Source organism: Venturia canescens, chromosome 5 (genome assembly GCF_019457755.1).
Source record: "Venturia canescens isolate UGA chromosome 5, ASM1945775v1, whole genome shotgun sequence".
NCBI classification, from domain to species: domain Eukaryota; kingdom Metazoa; phylum Arthropoda; class Insecta; order Hymenoptera; family Ichneumonidae; genus Venturia; species Venturia canescens.
Genome location: NC_057425.1, coordinates 4,388,104 through 4,406,223, shown reverse-complemented (window position 1 = coordinate 4,406,223; position 18,120 = coordinate 4,388,104). Strand labels below are relative to the sequence as shown.

Here is an 18,120-nt window from a genome sequence, read left to right as displayed (position 1 = left end):
CAGTAGATTCGTCCTGATCCTTTTTCCTGAGTACCGCGTTTGAAGGAAGGATGTAAATAGAGTTGAGTAAAATCTAATTTTTCCATTAAAATAAAAAATTTATTACGATTCATGAGATAAAAAATAAGTAAATTCAAATTTTGAAATATATATTTAAAAAATTCGATTTTACACACTCTTCGAATGGAAATTAATACAAGAGTGATGTTAAAGATTAAACTATAATGTTCTCGTTTCTCACGAGATGACTCGTCAAAAAGCATTTATTATCGTCATCTTCGTAACTTGCATTAATTACATTAGAGTAAAAAACCGTGTGTGTTTTAGTGTGTCAATCGTCTTGTCGATCATATTTCAAAATCGGGGAGGAAAAATATGCAGACTTCGGTTTTTACTTTTCGAATACACCTTTTTTTCGTCACCTCTCGAAATATACATATTTATATGAGTGTATGCGCGTGTGTGTGTGTGTGTTGTGTGTAAATCTGCGATATAAATGCGACACAGTTAAAATTTGATAAATTGGGTACTCGATGTCAGCATCTCCCCAGCAAAATGTTCGCCTCGAATTCCCACCGATAAACAATCGTTTTCTGCTCGCTAACTTCCCTTGACTCTCTACAAATACTTACATTTCTTTCGACCCCCGTTTCTTACAAATTCGTTCGAAAGAAATAAAAAATACTCTTTCGAGTTTTAGCCACGCTTGCTCTCGTTTAATTTCACTTATTTCCTCATTCATCGTTTCGCTCTCAGAGTTCCAAGTCTTGTTTTCATTTTATCTCGTAATTTTTTTCCTCTTCGCTTTTGTTTTTCTTCATTAATATAAAACACGTATATAAACATAGACTGAGTACATCGGTGTTTACAATATATTAACTACGTTTAAAAAAAGTCGCGACGTCATACGTTGTGTATTGTTGTTTCTGTTGGTCACTCGCTCGGTCGTCCTTTCGAACTTTCAATTTCGTTTATCCGTTTTTTCGTCCCTCTGAGTGGGGCAGCGTTCCCAAGATGACGAAGGGGGGGATATACTGGAAAGAACGAAAATGGGACGAGCTGTGATTTGTTCGGTCACTTAGTATGCGCGTCTTTTTTGTGCGTGGAATGTTTGGCGGGGGAACGTAAGAGAGCACGTTCCTCCCTTTTTCCTTCGTCCTCCTTCTCCTCATTTGTTTTTTTTTCTTTTTTTTCCCTTTATAATAGTAAATTTGTTTATGTTTGCATCTGTATGCGGCAATCATTCGCTCGCATATTAGTATAATCCTAAAAAAACGCTCCACTCGTGTTCGCATTTTGCGATAATTCCTGCTTCAAAAAAGTTCTCCGTTCGCTCAATTTTTCGATCGATCGATCAAATTACGTTAATGGAATACTTTTATGTTTTCATGCTACAAATACGGAGAATTTTTTCCAGGAGCAGGTCGCAATGCTGCTCGATTCACGGTATCGACAACGGGCATTTACAAGGATCGAGTTATTGCGAGTTCTCTTTCTTGTAACGAAGACTCGTACCCGTACAGAAGACCCCGAAGGAACACGTGCGAATATCAGCGAGTACAAATTTAGTCAGCTCGCTCGTTGTTCGTTTGTTTTTTAAATTCCGTTTTCCAAAATTCGTCCACAAAATCAACTTAATTTACCACACAACCTTTTCGTTTGCTACCTCGGGTTATGATTATTATTACTTTTTCGTCCTTCGATAAAATGTAACTTCGTTCGATTTTTGGGGCTTGTTAAAGCCCTTAAAGCATTCTCCTCCACAAACCGGCACTAAAAATTCTTGACGCTTCATATTATATTCATCATCAATATCCTTTGTATTGCTCTCTAAACCAATTAGTGTATTCGTGCCACACCTTCACTCCAGTTCAGATTTTGTTTCCTGTCTTGGTTTTTGTATTTTTTTTCGTTTTTTAAAGCTTTTGTTTGGCACGTATTATTAGAATGTCATTCAGTATACGGAAGCAATCGATTTTGTGTATTTTTCCCTCTTGTCCATTCACTTCCTTTGCGCCTATCATTATTATTCCCATACAAATATTTTAGTTTCTCGTTGAAACATTTGTAACCTGACGATCGATATTCCTAATGAAATTCATTTGTAATATAACTCTTCGACGCGTCCCCGCCACAAAAATTCTTCTTCGACTTGTGTGTCTGTTTACATTTAGAAACATTCATTTACAATTTTTTATATCACTCGCTACGGGCTTACAATGTACATTAAAATTCCTCGTCTCCTTCAAGACGCATTTTTCGTCCTTCATCAATCATCTTACTCGACAGCATTTTTTGGCAATAAAACCTCAACATCTCTCTATTCAAATTCCTTTGACATTATTTATCTATCATAGCAATTTCGTTCCATTTTTTTTTCTTCTCCTCGTTTAAACTTCATCATAAAACTCCCGAACGACGAATTTATCGAGCTGAATCTTCGACTTGATGCGTGAATGTTTATTTAAATTTTGTGTTATGGCAGTAGTCTCACACATGTCACGCTCTTCTCGACGTTTGTTTCGCAAGGATACGCGCTTCGGTATCCAAAAGAACGCACTCGATAAGTGCAGTTTTACCAAGGCAATTCGTTCTCGTGAAATTCGAAAAAAGAAAAAACGAAAAAATAAAACCATCACTGTCCCTCGTCCCTCTATTCTTCGAAGGGCGTACATTCCACTCTTTCGTATTACGGCTACGGTGTTAGGGGAAGATGAGGCTTAAAAGTGTGACTGTAGAAAAAGATGACCACATTGAGTCGGACACTCTTAACGCGAATTCTCTCTTTTCCATTTTATCTTCTTACCACTCTTCCGAGTTTCACGCGTATACAAGTATACCCGTTCAGCGTTTGGCACGCGTGGGTGAACGACCGAAATAACAAATTTCGACCTACCCCGAGTATTTACAAACTCTTGTACGGCGAGCTCGGCAAAGATATAATTCTTTTTTGTTATTTAAAACCTGCAAAACGTTTTCCACGTCTTGAATCCCTGATTATTTAGTTCACTGCGGACAATATCCCTGCGGATTTGCCCCACGATTTCTACTGTGCCACTTGCACTTGAGAATTCTTACGTAGGTTCTTCGAAAGGTTGCGTTACACAGAGCGTAACATACCGGATTGATAGTGCTGTTGATGTAGCAAAGATAGTAAAAAAATGACCACAGTTCCTGGGGTATTTGAACGACGCAAGCCTTCGTCAAGGGTTTAAGCAACACGAGAATATTGTACGGTGTCCAAGTTATAACGAACGCTGCCAATATTGCTGATAACATTTTTGCAGCTTTCTTCTCTTGCGTACGTTTCTTTTGGACCGGTGGCGGCTTCGTAAGGCCCGTTCCGCTTTTCCCGAGTGATTGAGAATTTTTCGCATGTACAGTCTTCGCGTCGAGCGGTATCCTGATGTCAGGAATCTCCGAACGGCGTCGTATCACCGTCGTGTGCGACGTGTCCCGGAGTGAGCTATCCACGTTCGTCAAATCCTCGTGATACATCCGTATACTCGGGGCCTCGCTCACCGGTATTTTTATCACGATTGTGTATATCTGTTTTGAAGTATCGTCGAACCAGTTAAATCATTTTATAATACAACAAAAAGGGAATACAAGGGAGTTGAATTTTCGCTCTCGCTGTAAACGATTTTTTCGAATCTTTTCGCGATCAATTGCATGCATCGAATCTCAAATAAATTACCGAATCAGTTGGAATATTTCTTATAGCTAGTTCTCCGCTCGTTTGACTCCTGCTGCTGGCGTCCTGTTGTTGCTCGCTGGTGAACGGTGTTTCGATGGAAAGAGGCGTAAGCGTTTCGTCACCGCCCTGAACGGTTCGACTACTGATGTCCGTACCCCCGGCTTCGTCGTCGTCATCGTCGTCCTCGCGACCACTGTGCCACCACGCTATGCACCACATTTTCAACGAGGCCCACGACATCGGTCTGTGCTGCTATTTCAAAACATAAATTCTTGCATCATATACAATTTCATTTACAAAAGCAATTAAGAGTCGCGATGTTTTGTTTTTTTTTTTTTCACAATTTTAGTTGTTTTTTCCTCATTAATGGATTCTGTCGTTGAGAGAAAAACCGAAGAGTCTCGGTATGTCTGATCTTAGAAACCTTATTTCAGTGAATTTGAATACGAAACGTTACTTTCACACTCCCGTGTGAAAGTTTTACTCACACTTCTGTAATCTGAATAACGTTTGTCGAGATAAGACGTTGTAAGATGAGTAGAATTAACATCGTCTGCACCGGTGCTAGATTCGCTTCGGCCACGTCGGGGCCCGTCGACTTCGAGGACCTCTTCGCTGCGACTGGAGTACGAATATGATTTTCATCAAATTATTTCAGCCTTCTCACAGAAATTCTACGCTCTGCGTATGCGTTATGCGAGGAAAAATTTGAAATGATTAAAAATACCTGGAGTTGCTGCGTTTGCTTTCATCCTGTTTGTTCGCCTGGAGATTCCAGAGATCTTTTTTGCGCTTTTCGGTCTCTCGCCATATGCGCCAGTAGAGAAAACACATGACGGATGCCGGAACATAGAACGCGGCGATAGCAGTGCCGAACGTAATGTAGTGATTCGTCTCGATGAATTGAATGTAGCATTGGTTTTCGGGCACCGTTCTTTTGCCCTCGATATAGGGCCACGCGTAGATCCACGGTGGCCACAAAAGTAGCGAAATCCCCCAAGCGCACGCTGAAAACAAAAGGATTCATTATTCAAAAGTCATGTCGAATAACAAAGAGATTTTTTGTACTGTGCAACTGAAACGAAGATGAAATGAAATAAAATAAAGTTCTTGGACGGTGAGAGATCACACTACGGAGATGTTCCAACAACGAGTCTCCATTAAAACGAATATTATTGTTTGATGGAAAATATCATTATGCCGACGATAAAAGGAAAATGGTCACGTGTGCGATATTCCATAGAACGAAGCTCATTCTCGTCGTGCAAATGTGTATCAACGAGAGAACTGCAACCGAGTCATTTGTGCGTCGGGTGACCTCGACCTTGGGGACTGTCCTCTCATTCCGCGGTAAAACTTTACTCCTCGAATCCTCGATACAGTACACTTCTAAAGGGGAGAATGCATAAAAGGGAAGATTGCGCCTAACAGAGCATGTGTCAAGCTGGCAGCGAGGAACAGCCGGAGAGAGACAGAGGAGCTTTCTCTCTCGTATATGGGTTTTGCAAAGTAGCACGCGCCTCATTGTCATCGTTTCTCGTATATGTCGATAATTCGATATACATAGAAGCCTCTCGGAGAGAGAAAAAGGGACAAAAACAGAGAGAGAGAGAGAGAGAGGGAAAGAGCGAAGTGCATCGGAGTAGAAGCTCAATCGAGAGCTTCTGTACACAGGTATAGAAAACAGAGGAAGAGCTTGGCTGATGTACATGTGTCACAACCTATACCCCATTATATATTGCAACAGGTGTCACACAGAGAGTCCTCTCTCGTATATTTTAAGTCAAGATAAACACGCGAGTGAAGCTCGGGATGAGCAATGGGTGAGTTTCGCACATATAGCTTCATATTCATGTCCACATATGATATACTTATGACTGAGACGTATTTTCTGCAAATATACTATATAAAGGACATTGGATTTGATGTATCGCGCATACGCGAGACTTAATACTACCATAACTGTTCCCTTATTCCTGTCCTCAGTAGTTTATCCTCCTTTCAGTCAGACCAAAGTCGTCTTTTATCGTCAATGTATAAACTCGGTACGTATCAGTAATAACGCGAAAGCATACTTAGTATATGCGCGAATGTAGCCAACTTCCAACCGGAGTACGCACGACACAATGGCTTTTAGCTCTTTTTCCTCCTGTATTTATCACTGTCAAAACTCTTACTAGGCTTTTCTCCTACGTGGGCGCTTACTACTTTTCCAACAAAATGCACCGCGCTGCGCGAATATATGGGACAACGGATTTTCCGCTTATATACGCCTTTCACGCGATATCGTACTTCGACACTTATTCTTTGTTCCGATCCGTTCATCCTTTAATGGAATTAGTTATAACGAGTATCTCCACCGCCGCCTTCCTTTTGTACCATTGTTATTGCACAGTAAGCCTCGGGCTTTTTCCACAAGATTTTATTACGATTCGAACTAAGCTTGAAAGGATTCAACGAGCAATATTCCTTCGGAATATTTTAGCTCGACTTTCCCCATTTCCGAAAGACTTTTTCATAATGAATCTGCGACGATTTTATTGTGAAATTGAAATAGTTTTAGCCTTTTTCGGAAGAAAAACAAATAGTAAGTAGCAAGTTTTTATTGTGTTTTTTTAATCTCACCGGGACTCGGCGGAACACAAACGGATTGAAAAGTCCAGCACCGATTTGCGGTGGAGCGAGGCGCGGTATACTTATTTCGTTTCGTGTAATAGTCGCTCGACCAAGAGACATGCAACAGTCGCGTAATTATGATTTGTTACGTAAAGTGTCCGTCGACGGTTGGTGTTCGCTGTGTCATACGATAGACAAGAGATGTTTAAACATCGTTGGAATTTGTTCCGGGTTCGTTCGAGTATTACGGTAACAATTGAGAGCGGAGTCAGCGACGACAAACCGGAAGTTATGAGACTCTATTTTCGTTCCCATAAATGATGGACGCACACGTTGACCACCGGGGCTATCGCGTGCTCCAAGGTCGAACGTACGTTGGAACGTATTTTGAAATGGGTAACAAATGAAATTGCTCAATTCGATGATCGTAAACAATAGCGACGAGGGAATTCGCTAACGATATTTTTGTTTGGGAAATGAAAATTCACGGGATTACGATATTAATGGAGAATAAACGTGAAATAAAATAGATGAGAATGGGGTTTTAAAAAAGCCAAGGATCGAGCGAAGAAAGGCTGCTTTTTGTATTCTCACCGATCATGGCGCCAGCTTTTTTGGAAGACCTCTTGGCTCGATAAGTGAGCGGTCTGGTGACCGAGAAGTAACGATCGAAACTGATGATGAGCAGGTTGAGCACCGAGGCGTTACTCGCGAGATAATCAAGGGCGAGCCAAGTGTCGCACACATGAGCTCCCAATGGCCAATAACCGAGTATCGTGTAAACCGTAAAAAGCGGCATCGATATGGAGCCAATCGCGAAATCAGCGACAGCCAAACTGAAGAGAAAATGATTCGATATTGTCTGAAGTTGTTTGTCGATTTTGAATGATATCATGACCATACAGTTGCCGATAACGGTGACGATACTGAGTATTATTGCGAATCCGCATATCACTACTTTTTCCCATGTGGCGTAATCCGGGGCAGCTGACTCGTCCGATCCGTTGCAACTTTCCACCGGTACGAACGGTGTTACGTTCATTTCGCCTCCGGAATCCTTCCTCCTCGTCACTCTCTCCTTCTCCTTTTTCTTCTCTTTCTTCTTCTCTTCTTTCTTCCTTCGCTTTTATCTCCACCCTTCGATCTTTATTTCGATCTCTCGCTCTGCTGATTGTCTCACGGACTTTCCTCCGTAACACACGCATTCACACTCTCGCCCACGCACTCACGATCTTTCAACCCCTTCGGGGTTGACCCAACAGCCTTCTCGGTCTCCCTCCTACTCGTTCCTCCTTGAGCCGCTCGTTGCGCTTTTCCTCCCTCGCTCTCGCACGTCCGCGCGCTTTCTCGCCAAACACGAGCAACGTCAACTACATCCCACGACGTTTGCCTCTGTTGTCGCGAGCATCGACCCTGTGGAAAAACCAGCCAGAAACATTAATTTTCTACCACACTCATTTCTTTTCATTTTTCCACCTTCGTTCTCATTTCACATTCTTTATTTTACCTCTAAATTATTCCTTTTCCTCCTCCATCATTCTCCAATCATCTTTCACACTTTTTCTCTTTCATTTATTATTCCTCATATTCGTAATTAATCTCTGCTGCACAAGTTAAGGATTCGCTCGATAGATTTTCCGCCGATAAATTCAAGCAGCTCCGAGATGAAAGAATCTCTGGTTAAAGTTTTGAGCATTTGTCGATACTCCAGACACCTCGTCCCCGTTCCTATATCCAGATACAGTTGAAATTGAATTTCCCTATTAGATGCTGATATCGGATTTTCTTTCACCGGCCGCCTCGGCGAATCATTCGATTTTTTTTTTCACTTCAATCTCGCACGCTTTGTGCACGCTAAAAATTAGATCTGCCAGCGAATGCGTTTAGTAACACGAGTTTATTCCAACTAAATTCAAAGTTTTTACTTCCCGATCGCTCTGATATTCGATTTAGCCTCTTCCAGGCGACACATTGCGAGTTTATTCGACGAGAATTTGCGCGACGAGCGCGGCAAGAATGACAAAAAAAATGTTGCTCCAAATAATGTGAAAATATTGAAATCGAGAATTTGCTCGTTTTATTATAAAATTGTGAATTCATCGCACGAGGCATCGGACGAAGCGAAAGTTTTATTTTTCCAGCGTACCAATGCTCAGCCATTCTCGCCTAAATGAAATAATGAATAATGTGAAAGGGAACGAGATTAAAAAAACGTTGCTCAGATGAGAATCGAGGGAGAGAGAGGGAGAGAGAAAATCCCGAGTGTAAATCTCGTTTGGAGCAAGTTGAGGAGGAGCGGCAGAGTGACGGCCCCAAAGAATGATCAGCCAATGATCAGCAGAGAGGGCCACGAGAGTTTGAGTCCGAGCCCCGGAGTATCTTATACGCGTAGGACTTTTATATTTTCCCCACCTGCCGTTGCCTCGTGAACGCGAGCCAAGAATCAACATAACCGTTTGACGGGGTCCGCCGCACGGTGCGTAAGGCGTTTTTAAAATGGAGGAGCAAACGCATCGAACGCACTTTCGTGGTGGCACGCGAGGAATACGCTCGAAGAACCGAGACCCGGAGCTGCCAAAGATTTCTTACGTTTCCTACGTTTTTTCGGACGAAACGTGTACCGCCACGAAAAGGGAGGAAAAAGTGTGACGAGAGCTGAGATTGCGAGAGGGGAAGAGAGAAAGTCTTGGACTTTTCATTTCTTGGACGGATGCCAAGAGAAAATTTCACGGTCTCGGGTACAAATAGCTCGACGAATGGCCAGAGTCAGTTCGCAGCTTTGAGAAAACTATCCCCTCTGACCGGACTTCCGCATCGGCCCTCGTTTTTTCTTTTCACACCGTCCGATCTCCCTCCTCCCTCTTGACAAACTTTTCCAATTTTTTTCATAATTATCCGAGTAACGATCTGTCGCTATTTCGAAGAGGTGTTCGAGCCAGCGAACGAAAAGGAACAGTTTGTCAGACGGGTATAGCGAGTCTATATAAACCATATAAAAAGTATTGGGAAAACGAGGATAGTCATCGAGAAGCCGAGAGAGAGAGAGAGAGAGAGAGAGAGAGAGAGAGAGAGAGAGAGAGAGAGAGAGAGAGAGAGAGAGAGAATTGACCCTGGAAATTCATTGAATGCATGGGCTATCGATAGGAACGTCCGAGTAACCGAGAAACGATTCAAGAGACGATCCACCGCGTATTGTATCCCTCCGGCAATCTTTCTGTAAATATATCATACAGTTATGCTCTATACCCGCTCTCCCTAAATTTCTCTCGCTCTTTTTCCGTCTCTATCAATTTTCCGTTATAGCGAGCAACGATCCTCGTACCGCGCGAAATAGAATTTGAGGATTTACCGGACGTACACTCGTAACTAAAAAGCTATAAATCTTGGGGAAAACTGACTCGACTGTATCGCGACGTTCCATTCACTGAATGTGGATTGATTTGTGGCCCGACGTTGTGAAAAATTGTGAAATAATGGAGATTTCGATATGCATTGGTCGGAAGGTACGAATCCAACTGGGGCGTGAATTTAATTTTACTCGTAAAAGCGACCGAAGGTCAGCGGTGCGTCGGGAGTTTGAGAAATTCTGAGGAACAACGATTTTTTGGGGATTTCATGCTTTTTGGGGAGAGTGTACGAGGAGGAAACGTTCAAAGGCACGAGTTGAACGGTGGGAGGGGGGCGCCGGACGTTTACTTTGCCTCGGTCCATTATTTTTCTCCTCCAATTGCTTTTTTACTTTTGTTATAATCCAGAGGAGGATAATGACGTTCTGATCTACGATCACTTTGACTAAAGTTTGCGTATTAAGTCCGGCAGCCACCAGCACCACCACCGCTCAAGTTCGCGCTTTCAATCTCTTTGAGTTTACATTTCCTGGTGTTTTATAGACAGGCGTGGCTACTGGATCGAGCACGCTTTTCTTCTGCTTTCGTGCACCGAATAAAGTGATAGCGTGCTCCAACTCCCGCGGATGGAATTAGGTGTTGGGAATTTTTTTCGTGCCGAATACACGTCAAATCAGCGAAGCGATTTCCCCCCCCAAGTGACTCTTCTAATTTTTTAATTTTCCACGAAATTCCAACCAGAATTTTCGCCGTTTCGAGCTTCGATATTCGTCGACTGCGACCCGAGTTCCGATAATTCGTCGGTTAATCTTTTCGTTGAATGAGATTGGCAGGGAAATGTGAACGTAACTACGGAGCGATGTGCAATCGGGCCAATTTGTCAGCCATCTAGATTTTCATCGGGGCTCCCCCCAACGCGAAAGATCCGGAGTTCTCGAGGCGCTAAACGAATCCTGTTAAGTCTAATTGGAGCGAGTATACCTCGGAGCTCTCTCCCTCTCTGTCTCAGTCGGTCTCGCCCTGCTCTTTCGCGTTCGTAAACTCTCGAGCTCTCAGGACAGCGGAGCTTTCGCCTCCTTCAGGAACTCTGTCATTAGTAACGTCACCGTCTGTCTTATTATCGGAGTAGCGAATAGTTGCTTCGTTCGTCCCTCGTGCTCGATGAGATTCTCAGATTTATAATCGTCCATCGATCTGGTCTGTGAGCAGCGTTACGCGTTTCCTTGTCCCTCGCGATTGCTCTCTTTCTCCCCGGCTCTCACATCCCTTCGTCGTCGCTCTAGACACATAATTGTTTCAGCTCATATTCATTCTCCTCGCTTTTTTCGAGCACAGTCATACCGCGTATTCGTTCTCCTTTCCCCTACCTTTCCTTTTAGCACTCCTACGAAACAAAACAAAAAATGTTAAACTGTCGAGTCACAGCGGTGCAGCGTAATAAACAAGTGCTTGGAAGCAGGATGCTCCGGACGTTCATACGGGAGGCTACGAAATGTCGCGAAAAATTTCGCGTCCTTTTCGTTATCGAGGAAAACAAAGCCAAACGCGAAACGTCAAAAAATGAAAAAAAAAAAAAAAGAAACGAATTTTTATGAGAGCGTGAACGAAAGATGTATGAAAATTGATGAAAAAATAGTTGAGTCACGAGATTGCGTTGTTTTATTTATTTTTTCACACATTCTTTCTGAATAAATACTCACTCAGTAAAGATTCTGGGGCGTTTTTGGACATGGCAAGTTTGTATTCCGTTGTTGAGTCTCGAGATGACAGCTAAGAGGCGTGCTAATGGTCCTTCTCGTTGACACGTTTGCGAATATTTCATTGAAACTTTCAGACGATCCTCTTGCACCGTTTGATAGTGGCTTCCCGCTCGACGTTGTAATACCGCGACGACAATGCATTGCTGTTGCTTTTACGACAGTCGTTAAAACGTTTTTTCACCCCACGACGAGATTTCCTTTCGTAGGTTAAGCTCGAATTGCAACCTCGCTGCCTACCGAACAAACGTAAACACACACACACCAACGGTTTCGAGCTGTAGTCAACTGGGTATTAATTAACTTTTAATCAAAAGTATTAAAAACACGAAGAGAGATGGAGGGACGAAGAGGAGGAAATTGGGGAAAAGTCGAGATTGGAATTTGCATAGTTCAGGTTGCATCGGGACTCGTTTTTAAAACCGAATATCCGTGAGAATTGTTTTTTTTTTTTTTTTTTTTTTGGAAAATCCTCGTTTTACCTCGAAAAACTGAGACTTTAACGAAACTCGAAAGATTCGTAAGTGCGCAGTTTTTCGTTGCGTTTCAACGCGATGCAAATTGAAAAAAAGAGGAGGAAACGACAGACGAAAAGAAGGCCGGAAAGTATATACAAAAAGAAAGAGAGAAAGGGGAAATGGAGAGAGAAATAAGACAAGATTAGCGAGATATTCGAGAAAGAAAATGAAAAGTACAACAGTGAGCGTTACGTACATCAAAAAAAAACGAAGCGACGATTTATAGTGCATTTTACCCCAACGAGTATACTTCACACGATAACTAATTATTTTCACCTAAAAACATAACTTTTATAGTCGTTTGTTTATTTATGCGTTATTATTTTCGTCATATTTTATTATCTTTTTATCTTCTTTTAGATGTGGATTTTTAACGGATACGAAGGGCTCAATGCTTTAGTGAGTTTCGGTTTGAATTTTAATCTCTTTCATTTAAAAGTTCATTTTTCAATAATAATAAACGATAAACGAATATATATATATATAGACATGAAGATTCAAAATACCAATGATATTTGTTGGATAAAGTTGCGTGAATGTGCGTGTGTGTGTGTGTTCCATAAAAAGCTATGAAAAAGCTTCCTTCGTTACGAGTCGCTAATTATCACGTATTTACATTAGCAATAATCATGGAAACTTGTGTCGATATCATTCACTCTCCGTATGTACACAAACAAATAATAAATATCCAAGTTAATGCATGTGCGCACGAGGCTTTTTTAACCTCTATCGGAACGCGTGATAATAAATAATTAAAAATAACGAGCTAACGAGGCAGGTCTATAACCATTTTCCAATTGTTTCGTTCACAATTTTAAAGCGCACCGTCATTTTTTTTTTTATATATTATAATATACGAGTTTGAGGCGTGTGTATATATATATATAATGCTGTGTGTATCGTGTGAATGCACGTTTAAAAAAGAAAATCACGACTGACGCGCGTTGATGCTCAACACGGTGAAAAAAGTATCTCGTGCATAAATAATAAAAAAAGAAAGAAAAAACCGAAGGAAAATGTGAAAAAATGAATATGTAGAACGAGGACGTGATGACAGAGATGTTAGAAGTTTGTTTATCCACAAATATATATTCTGTGCATGTGAATACACATACACGCGATTACCGATTATTATATAGCAGCAATGTTATTATTGTTATTCATGTGTATAGCCACGATAAAGTAATGATTACCTCGAGCTCGAAGCACGGCACGCGTCGCGCCTTACTTTGCCAACTAAAAATAAAGAAAAACGTTCAAGAAATAAACGGAAGGGGGATGAGCAAATGAAAAAATCAACATGGAGGAACGGACGGGCGAGCAGGGAACGAAAGTATTGAGAAACGTGCGCTCCCTGATGCGACCAAATGAGGAACTACTCGGTAAACGAACTCTGACTTTAGAAAAAACTCGCGTCCGACAGTTCGAAAATGTTTGACGGAATTCATAAAATTTCTCATATTCGCTGTTATCTCAAAATGTATCAGGATTTTTACCGTGTTCCATTTTTCCTTTCATTCTGTGCTCCCGAAACACGAAATTTGAAGAAAAATCGCTTTTTATTCAAAGCTCAAGAATTTTTCCTTCCCGCGAAGACACTTTCACAAGGTGTCGTCAACTGTCACAGAAGGGTCTTGGAAAACCATCAAAATTCAGTGTGTTTACGTTTCAGAACAAACTCCCATTATACGCTCCAAGCTACAAGGTTATTCGATGATTTTTCTTCTAAAGCGAGAATCGAGATTGTTTACGTTCGAACGATCGATTTTTGGAGGTTATGTCCCCATCGACGCTGCCTTTTCCGCCGCTTCTAACGTCGTTCCATTCCCCCCCGCCCTCTTTTTTTGAGCATAGTAAACCTTTGCCGTTATTATGATTCGTGGGCTCGACGATTCAATATTCATCGAGTATATTCGAGTTAATCGATTTTTACGACGGCAACCGTTAGTGGATTGGCGAAAACCGGAATTTTATATTTAAACGTGACTTTATAATGTGCCCGCGCGCCCTTAATTCTGGATCGATGAAAATTAATTCGGGAAGAACACAGATCAGTGGAAACTGAATTACCCATGCCACTGAGCCAATTACCGGCAGGCAGATCACAGGCGGGTACTTGCGCATAAGTTGACGAAGCGGAGGACGATGGATAAAAAAATAATAAAAGAACGACGAAGAGGAATGAAAAAAAAAACGGATGGAGGGAAAAAAGCACTTGTCGATGAATCGTTTCGTCGTGCTATCGATTTACAACGCTAAAATAAATGCATATGTTAAATAATATAAGGAAAAAATGAGAGGAGAGAGGCCGAAATAAAAGACAGTAGAGAGAGCTCGACAAAAAGTCGATTCTCAAACGATCTTGCCGCGTGCATATATTTCTAGGAATGAAAACTCAAGCAAATCTTCTCTTACAGCGACGGACATTTTTTTTATTCGCTCCCGTAGAACGTAAAACGAACTGAGCATTATTTTCCCTTCTTCCCCCTGTTTTCTCGAGTTCTTCGCTCATTTGAAACCTCGCAGGCTCTCTTCGCTCCTTTTCCCGAGGTATAATATCCGCGCGTCATAGTGAAAAAGAGAGGACAATTCTGTCGCTCTATTGTGCGTATTATCGAGGTTATGGTGCGGCGATATCTCCCTTGTTCAAGAACATAAACGCTCGCAAGAACGTACAGTAGATGGAATAGTTTCGTACATTGTTCGTGTATTTATTGGTGATGATTATTATGCGGAGATATAATTTATACAAGATGAAAAATATTTTACAACTGTGCGTCATGATTTGATGGTTATAGTACAAGCAGAATTTCAATATAACATGTAAGGGTATGACGGAATACGGGTGAAAGATTAAGCGTCAATAACTATATTTTTGTGTGGAAGACTGTACTTGCTCATCTATAGTTAGCGCGAACTTATAGTCGTTAAATTTTAGAGGGCGTTTTCTCCGAGGATTATAGGAGTTTGAACTCAGTTCGCGGCCCATGTGAAAACTATATTTGAAAAAACATGGAATTACGGTTAACGGGGCGCTGGTAGAAACGTCATTAAATTTTTGAATTTCTTCATCTTTGTGTCGACTGTTTCGAATACGAGCTATTTCCTTTTTTTATATCCAAGTCAAATAATTTCCCTCCAAAAATACGCTTTGTTTTTTTCAGGACGGGTCGAATCCGCCATATTGGATTTTAATCTAGCTTAACCTTTCTCTTGTTTGAGTTTTTGTCTCGTTGTTATGGAATACGTAATGAGCATCGTTCCGAGTGATCGAACGTTTCGGTGCGGAAAAAACTTAATGAAACGTTGTTTTTCCTTGAGCAACATAAAAACAACAAACGAATGTAGGAACGTGATGAGAACGAAAAATCTTTTGAGCATAAAAGAAAAACAATGCGAAAGTCACACACGCCACACACGTAATTAAAACACTCAACGGCTATCTACGTTACATCTCTCGCTAAAGAGTTCTTCTCTCGAACCGAACGAATCCGTGCTGCAACTGTTGTTCCCGGTGTTGCTTCTGTCGATAGACGAGATTGTTGAATCGCTGATGATGTCGGCTGTAGTAGTAGTAACCCCGTTGTAAACTGAGGTTGATGTACTATTTGCGCTCGTGCACGTACCACGGGTATGTAACATCGTTGTCGAATTCGTCATTCGCGGATTTCTTTAGATCGCTGTTAAAATTTTTCGCGTTTCAAACGTAGGCTAGACGCTGGAGAATATTTCTGGCATATTTTCAATCGGATCGAATTGATGCGCATTATTATGGCGTACTGATTAAACTGTCAGTTGCAATCGCGTCTTTACAAAGTTAATCGTACGACGATGAAACAAAACTATTGTTTTTCGGCTCGGTACGAATCACTCTTGTCGACTGGTGTACAGCACAAAACGTAAAACAGTATTTTTTCCGCAAATTCTGTTCCATAACACTTTCAGCGAGCCGCCTGTCTACACCTACGCATTCTCTACGGTAATTTTTTCTCTTTTTCCCCACGATTTATCACACTCTCGATAGCAAAACTGATTTTTTCTATACTACCAGTCAAAATGTCACTTGGCCTTTTTTTGTCCCGCAATTTAATAGCACTATCTTTCATATGTGCATATAAATCTTTGGCTATTTCGAGGTCGAGCGTTATTGCGACACACGAAAAAAATGTTTTACGCAACGATTCTTTTTCAACGGAACATCCCTCGAGTCCGTGGACCACCGCCTCTATTCAATACCGTATTAGCGAGCCTGCTCGCACTTACGAGTCGTACGAAAGCTCGTCGAACACTGTGAACTCGCGGAACCCCTCTCCTTGAGTATCCTAGTGCTGTCCTCTCTATTCTCCCAGCTTCACTCTCACTCCCGCCCCCAAAAGCTTTCGCTCTTTTTTGTTTCTCGGTTCTCTCGCTCTCTCAATTTACGTGCACGAGCACCCGCGCTTCTCTTGAGGGCAGCAGACACACCCGGTTCGTCGAAGCGGGAGCTTCGTCTCTTGAACTTTAAGATGTTTTCCTTTAGTAATTATCGTTTGAAATATCGAGAGAATATGAAAAATACGCGTACACACACTTTACCTTGTTGACGGGTTACCGTGTTTTATTCACAATACACATTTCAAGGTTGTAAGATTCAACTGAATATGCAAAGTATTGCCAAAAATAAACTCAGTTGTTGTTATTTTACAGAGTTCTTGGGTTTATTGTTGTTATTGTTGTTGTTGTTGTTGTTTTGTACACGAGGGGGCGTTTGAGTAAGAAAGACACGAGGTAGAATTTCGGGCCAGGGGAATGATTGAAAATTGTTATGAAAAATAAAACAATAAAATTGTTATGTTTCGGCACGGAGCACAGCAGTTTAAGCACTCCCTGGTTTTTTACAAATTTTTATTATTACTTCTTATAACTAGTAACCTAAGATTGCTTTATTCGCGCGCGCGTTCGGGTTTATGGACCGCGATGTCATGTCCTCGGGTGCGAGGTGCGAAGACGTCTAGTACGAGTGGCGGAGCGAGGACCGCGATGGACTAGGGCGTGGGCAATCGTAGCGAACCGCGCGCGCCAGGAGAGAAACGCGAGAGGAGTCCACCACCCCGCCGTCGACTAGAGAACGAACAACCGTTTGCGAGATAGACGGACAGGAGAGGGCGAGAGAGAGCATACCCGAGACTACATTGATTTTGATTTTCGAAGGCGCGCGCACTCGTGCAGCCTCACTCGGTACTCGGCTCTTTTGCCTTCGACGCTTCCCTATAAATGTATATAGATTAATGTGCCGACATAACCTCCTTTTGCATACTCCCCTATGTTTTTAAGCCCAACAATCGAGGGTTTTCAGCATCTAAAATTGATTTTGCCAAGCAATCTGAACATTTTGCCCATTCCGTGTTCATAGATAGCGTAACGCCATCTTCATATTTTTAGCATTCGCGGAAATATTAGCAATTCATGAAAGTATATTGAAGTATTCGAGTGGGGAGCGATGAGTCGAACTTCACAACATGGCCGCCTGAAGTTGACAAGCCCGAGAGTAGCGCCACCATCGCGGCCGTTTTCGATCCGACATCCGATCTTTTCCTTTCGTTTACCATTATTTTTATCGCGCATTTCGATTATGCAAGTAGAAAATAATAACAGGCGTCCTTTTTCCTGGCAGATTCCCTAACGACTTTTAAAATACTTTTTCTCACAGAAGAAGAACATTACGAAGATCGAAGTGAATATAGAGATATAATCAATTATCGATGCATGGATCCGTTCGAGCTACATAAGCAAATCAGTCACGCGTTCAGATTCGAAAAATTGGTTTGACATAACGGGATTAGAGTGTTACAAGCCCGAAACATGGCCGTTCGAGTCAAGTTGCATTTCCATGAGTCATATTGTTGAATTTTTGAGGTTACGTTGATCCTTCTAAATTTTCGCGTAAACAAAACGCCGCGACATGAACGAATTGTGCACCCAAAATCTTTTCTTCTCCTGGCTATCTCCGAGTATTTATTATATACGAATATAATCGAAAATCAACGTGAAAATCGCATAGGCTGCGCGTGTAGAAGAGTGAATCTGAAAAGATCGCGAATCATTGACCCTGCCCCCAACATTCACGTGGGAGTCTTGAGACTCTTAGTCTGCTTATTTTTGGCGCCGATATGTTATACGTCCCGAGGGATTTTACACTAATTATT

The 18,120-nt window shown here is 41.7% G+C and overlaps 1 protein-coding gene across 5 annotated transcripts; it reads right to left on the bottom strand.

Moving 5' to 3' along the window:
- Positions 1-132: 132 nt before the first annotated feature.
- mAChR-A (muscarinic Acetylcholine Receptor, A-type) lies at positions 133-16,905 on the bottom strand. Of its 5 annotated transcripts, none has more exons than XM_043420046.1 (7): positions 15,388-16,905; positions 11,361-11,653; positions 6,908-7,726; positions 4,425-4,704; positions 4,186-4,318; positions 3,698-3,946; positions 133-3,549 (listed from the first exon to the last, which is right to left on the bottom strand). In XM_043420046.1, exons 3-7 carry the CDS (start codon positions 7,353-7,355, stop codon positions 3,007-3,009), a joined length of 1,653 nt encoding a protein of 550 aa, XP_043275981.1. In that variant the 5' UTR covers positions 7,356-7,726; positions 11,361-11,653; positions 15,388-16,905; the 3' UTR covers positions 133-3,006. The 5 variants fall into 5 exon arrangements, with proteins under 5 accessions (XP_043275981.1, XP_043275983.1, XP_043275984.1 ...); XM_043420048.1 differs by having other exon boundaries at positions 15,418-16,905; XM_043420049.1 differs by lacking the exon at positions 15,388-16,905 and adding an exon at positions 7,821-8,041 and having other exon boundaries at positions 11,361-13,102.
- Between the last annotated feature and the right edge of the window lie 1,215 nt (positions 16,906-18,120).

Excerpts from the sequence above, each read along its gene's own strand:
- mAChR-A (XM_043420046.1), bottom strand. The coding sequence starts at position 7,355 with ATGAACGTAACACCGTTCGTACCGGTGGAAAGTTGCAACGGATCGGAC. Across the intron at positions 4,705-6,907 it reads AAAAGCTGGCGCCATGATCG|CGTGCGCTTGGGGGATTTCG; the intron begins GTGAGAATACAA and ends TTTTGTTTTCAG. Across the intron at positions 3,947-4,185 it reads GTTATTCAGATTACAGAAGT|CACAGACCGATGTCGTGGGC; the intron begins GTGAGTAAAACT and ends TTGAAATAGCAG.